The sequence below is a fragment of the Microcebus murinus genome, chromosome 15 (assembly GCF_040939455.1).
Source record: "Microcebus murinus isolate Inina chromosome 15, M.murinus_Inina_mat1.0, whole genome shotgun sequence".
Taxonomy (NCBI): domain Eukaryota; kingdom Metazoa; phylum Chordata; class Mammalia; order Primates; family Cheirogaleidae; genus Microcebus; species Microcebus murinus.
The window spans coordinates 3,255,524-3,261,523 of NC_134118.1; the positions used below are offsets into that span (position 1 = coordinate 3,255,524).

Consider the following 6,000-nt stretch of genomic DNA (forward strand, 5'->3'; position numbering starts at 1 on the left):
ACTCAGCTCTAGCAATTGACCCAGATGGGGAGGACCAAACGCAATTCAAAAAATCAAGCCGAAAATACTCCCCCTAGGAGATACACCAGCTCTCAAGAAATGAAGCCTGAACAAACCCAAAACACTAAAATGACAGAAGAAGAATTCCAAAACTGGATTGTTAAAAAGCTCAATGAAATACAAGAAAAAATGGATAACCAACACAAAGAAACTACAAAGAAGATACAAGAATTGGAAGAAAGAATCACTAAGGAGATCAACATCTTGAAGAAGAATCAATCAGACATCCTCAATATGAAGAATTTATTCAGGGAAATTCAAAACACAGTGGAAAGCCTCAAAAATAGAGTGGACTAAACAGAAGAAAGAATCTCAGAGCTGGAAGACAACTCATTCAAATCAAATAAGTTAATCACAGAGCTAGAGCAGAAAAATAATAGACATGAGCAAAGCTTACAAGAATTGTGGGATTATACGAAGAAAAACAACCTGCGGGTCCATGGATTCCAGAGAAGGAGGAAAAAAAACCCCAAGAGTTAGATAAGCTTTTTGAAGAAATAATTGAGGAAAACTTCCCAGGTCTAACCAGTAACCTAGAATTAGAAATACCAGAGGCCAAAAGGACTCCTGGGAGATACAATGCAAACAGGAAAACACCACGCCATGTAGTCATCAGACTGACCAAAATATCAACAAAAGAGACCCTCCTACAAGCTATTAGACGGAGGAAGGAAGTTACATATAAAGGAAAACCAATCCGAATAACTCCAGATTTCTCAACTGAAACAATACAAGCAAGGAGGGAATGGGGACCCACTCTCACTCTTTTAAAACAAAATAATGCCGAGCCTAGAATCTTGTACGCTGCAAAATTAAGCTTCATATATGAAGGAGAAATTAAGACATTCTCAGGTAAGCAAAGTCTCAGAGAATTCACCAAAATAAGACCAGCCCTACAAGAAGTACTCAAAACAGTGTTACGCACGGAACACCATAATAAAAACTCACGAATATAAAAACAACCAAAACCCAAAGATTAAAGGCCAGATAATACAATGGCCCAAGAGAGAAATCGAAGCAACAACATCCAACCCAACAGAATGAACAGTAATCTACCTTACCTATCAGTTCTCTCAATAAATGTGAATGGCTTAAACTCTCCACTCAAGAGACATAGGCTGGCTGCATGGATAAGAAAATACAGGCCAAGTATATGCTGTCTTCAGGAAACACATCTAACCTGCAAGGATGCATATAGACTAAAAGTAAAAGGGTGGAGATCAGTATTCCAAGCAAGTGGAAGCCAAAAGAAGGCTGGCATGGCAGTTCTAATTTCAGATGATTTAGTTTTTAAACCAACAAAAGTAGTAAAAGACAAAGAGGGTCATTATATAATGGTGAAGGGCACACTTCAACTAGAAGAGATAACAATTTTAAATATATATGCACCCAACTTAGGTGCACCCAGATTCATAAAGCAAACCTTACTGGATCTAAGCAAATGGATTAATAGCAACTCCATAATCACCGGAGATTTCAACACCCCACTGATGGCACAAGACAGATCCTCCAAACAGAAAATTAATAAAGAAATAATGGACTTAAACAAAACTCTGGAACAATTTGGTCTGACTGACATTTACAGGACATTCTACCCAAAATCTACTGAATATACGTTTTTCTCATCAGCTCATGGGACATTCTCTAAGATTGACCATGTCCTAGGACACAAAGTAAACCTCAAGAAATTTTTAAAAATAGAAATCATACCATGTATCTTCTCAGATCACAGTGGAATAAAACTAGAAATCAACCCTAACAGAAACTCACATTTCTACACAAAAACGTGGAAATTAAACAACCTCCTACTAAATGATTAATTGATAAATGAAGAAATCAAGATGGAAATAAAAAAATTCTATGAACAAAATGACAATGGAGAGACAAGTTATCAACTCCTCTGGGACACAGCTAAAGCAGTTCTGAGAGGAAAGTTTATCTCCATAAATGCCTATAACCAAAAGGCAAAAAGATCACAAATAGACAATCTAATGAAATGACTCAAAGAGTTGGAAAAAGAACAGACCAACCCCAAACCCAGAAGAAGAAGTGAAATCAACAAGATCAAATCACAACTAAAAGAAATTGAAAACAGAGGAGCGATTCAGGAGATTAATAAAACAAAAAGTTGGTTCTTTGAAAAAATAAACAAAATTGGCACGCCATTGGCTAGGTTAACGAAAAGCAGAAAAGAGAAATCTCTAATAAGCTCCATCAGGAACAAAAAAGGAGATATCACAACTGATCCCAAGGAAATACAATATATAATTTATGAATACTACAAAAATCTTTATGCACACAAACTGGAAAATGTGGAGGAAATGGACAAATTTCTAGAAACACACAGCCTCCCTAGATTCAACCAGGAAGAAATAGATTCCCTGAACAGACTAATCTCAAGAGCTGAAATAGAAACAGCAACTAAAAACCTCCCTAAAAAGAAAAGTCCCGGTCCAGATGGTTTCACGCCCGAATTTTACCACACTTACAAAGAAGAACTAGTACCTATCTTGCAGAAACTATTCCACAACATTGAGAAGAACGGAAACCTCCCCAAAACCTTTTATGAAGCGAATATTACTCTGATACCAAAACCAGGAAAGGATGCAACAAAAAAAGAAAACTACAGACCAATATCCCTAATGAATATAGATGCAAACATTTTCAACAAAATCCTAGCTAACCAAATCCAGATGCTTATCAAAAAAATAATCCATCACGACCAAGTGGGCTTCATCCCAGGGATGCAGGGATGGCTCCACATACGTAAATCTATAAATGCAATTCACCACATAAACAGAAGCAAAAACAAAGACCACATGATTCTTTCAATAGATGCAGAAAAAGCTTTTGACAAAATTCAACACCCCTTCATGATACGAACACTTAATAAAATAGGCATAGAAGGAAAATATCTAAAAATGATACAAGCCATATATGACAGACTCATAGCCAACATCATACTGAATGGGGAAAAATTGAAAGCATTCCCACTTAGAACTGGAACCAGACAAGGCTGCCCACTATCTCCACTTCTGTTCAACATAGTGCTGGAAGTCTTGGTTATAGCAATCAGACAGGAAAGTGGAATTAAAGGTATCCAAATAGGGGCAGAAGAGATCAAACATTCACTGTTTGCTGATGATATGATATTATATCTAGAAAACCCCAAAGATTCAACCAAGAAACTCCTGGAACTGATAAATGAATTTAGTAAAGTCTCAGGATACAAAATCAATACACAGAAATCAGAGGCACTCATATACGCCAACAACAATCAAATTGAGAACCAAATCAAAGACTCAATTCCCTTCACAATAGCAACAAAGAAATTAAAGTACCTAGGAATATACTTAACCAAGGAGGTAAAAGACCTCTACAGGGAGAACTATGAAACACTGAGGAAGGAAATAGCAGAGGATGTCAACAAATGGAAATCCATACCAGGCTCATGGGTCAGCAGACTCAACATCATTAAAATGTCTATAATACCCAAACTGATCTGCAGATTCAATGCAATACCTATTAAAATCCCATCGGCATTCTTCACAGATATAGAAAAAATAATTTTACGCTTTGTATGGAATCAAAGAAGACCCCGAATATCAAAAGCAATCCTAGGCAACAAAAACAAAATGGGAGGTATCAATATGCCAGATATCAAACTATACTACAAAGCTGCAGTAATTAAAACAATCTTGTATTGGCACAAAAATAGAAATATTAACCAGTGGAACATATCTGAGAATCTTGATATAAAACCATCCTCATATAGCCATCTAATTTTTGACAAAGCAGACAAAAACATATGCTGGCGAAAAGAATCCCTTTTCAATAAATGGTGCTGGGAAAACTGGATAGCCACTTGTAGAAGGCTAAAGCAGGACCCACACCTTTCACCTCTCACAAAAATCAACTCACGCTGGATAACAGATTTAAACCTACGGTATGAAACTATTAGAATTCTAGAGGAAAAAGTTGGAAACACTCTCCTAGACATTGGCTAGGCAAAGAGTTTATGAAGAAGTCCCCAAAGGCAATCACAGCAGCAACAAAAATAAATAAATGGGGCATGATCAAACTACAAAACTTCTGCACAGCCAAAGAAATAGTCATGAAAGCAAACAGACAACCTACAGAATGGGAGAAAATTTTTGCATCCTACGCATCTGATAAGGGGCTGATAACTAGAATATACTTAGAACTCATGAAAATCAGCAAGAAAAAATCAAATAACCCTATTAAAAAGTGGGCAAAGGACTTGAACAGAAACTTTTCTAAAGAAGACAGAAGAATGGCCAACAAACATATGAAAAAATGTTCAACATCTCTAATCATCAGGGAAATGCAAATCAAAACACCATGAGATATCACTTAACTCCAGTGAGAATGGCCTTTATCAAAAAGTCTCCAAATAACAAATGCTGGGGTGGATGTGGAGAGAGAGGAACACTCCTACACTGCTGGTGGGACTGGAAATTAGTTCAACCTCTGTGGAAAGCAATATGGCTATACCTTAAAGTGAAGTGGCTCTACCATTTGATCCGCAATCCCATTACCGGGCATCTACCCAAAAGATCCAATGACACTCTACAAAAAAGTCACCTGCACCCGAATGTTTATAGCAGCACAATTCATAATTGCAAGGCTGTGGAAACAGCTCAAGTGCCCATCAATCCAAGAATGGATTAATAGGAAGTCACTCCGTGAGGTTGTGGAGACAGCGGCAGCGAGAGGATGAACAACAAGTTCGACGCCTTGAAAGATGATGACAGTGGGGACCATGATCAAAATGAAGAAAACAGCACACAGAAAGATGGTGAGAAGGAAAAAACGGAACGAGACAAGAATCAGAACAGCAGCAAAAGGAAGGCTGTTGTCCCTGGACCGGCAGAGCATCCCCTTCCGTACACCTACACTTTCTGGGACTCCAGGAGAATGCCCGGCCGTCCTGCCAGCTCGCAGAGCTATGAACAGAATATCAAACAGATTGGCGCCTTTGCCTCTGTGGAGCAGTTCTGGAGGTTTTATAGCCATATGGTACGTCCCGGGGACCTGACGGGCCACAGTGACTTCCATCTCTTCAAAGAAGGAATTAAACCCATGTGGGAGGACGACGCAAATAAAAATGGTGGCAAGTGGATTATTCGGCTGCGGAAAGGCTTGGCCTCCCGTTGCTGGGAGAATCTCATCCTGGCCATGTCGGGGGAACAGGTCATGGTTGGAGAGGAGATCTGTGGGGCTGTGGTCTCTGTCCGCTTTCAGGAGGACATTATTTCAATATGGAATAAGACTGCCAGCGACCAAGCAACCACAGCCCGAATCCGGGATACGCTTCGGCGAGTGCTTAACCTACCTCCCAACACCATTATGGAATACAAAACTCACACCGACAGCATCAAAATGCCAGGCAGGCTGGGCCCCCAAAGGCTCCTTTTTCAAAACCTCTGGAAGCCACGGTTGAATGTGCCATGATCCTCTCCCTCTCTGGATGGCACCATCATTGAAGCTGGCGTCATCGGAGTCTCTTGTTCTGTTGGCATGCTACCTGGAAGATCCTTCTGTCCTGGACGAGAGGAATTGGAAGAGCATTTTATGTTTTAAGAACAGGCTGACACACAGCAGCTACAACAACAGCTGAGATCACTTAATAATAAATGGTGCTAAACTAAAAAAAAAAAAAAAGAATGGATTAATAAAATGTGGTATATGTATACCATGGAGTACTATTCAGCTCTAAGAAACAACGGTGATATAGCACATCTTATATTTTCCTGGTTGGAGCTGGAACCCATACTACTAAGTGAAGTATCCCAAGAATGGAAAAACGAGCACCACATATACTCACCAGCAAACTGGTATTAACTGAGCAGCACCTAAGTGGACACATAGGTACTACAGTAATAGGGTATTCGGCAGGTGGGAGGGGGGAGGGGATGG

At 39.4% G+C, this 6,000-nt stretch overlaps 1 protein-coding gene across 1 annotated transcript; it reads left to right on the forward strand.

Moving 5' to 3' along the window:
* The first annotated feature begins 4,364 nt into the window (after positions 1-4,364).
* Positions 4,365-5,756, forward strand: LOC105873486 (eukaryotic translation initiation factor 4E type 2). Its single transcript, XM_012768437.2, has one exon. The coding sequence runs from the start codon at positions 4,798-4,800 to the stop codon at positions 5,533-5,535; it is 738 nt and encodes a 245-aa protein (XP_012623891.2). The 5' UTR covers positions 4,365-4,797; the 3' UTR covers positions 5,536-5,756.
* The last annotated feature ends 244 nt before the right edge of the window (positions 5,757-6,000 follow it).

Bases quoted from the DNA above. Each gene is read 5' to 3' on its own strand.
- LOC105873486 (XM_012768437.2), top strand. From the start codon at position 4,798: ATGAACAACAAGTTCGACGCCTTGAAAGATGATGACAGTGGGGACCAT.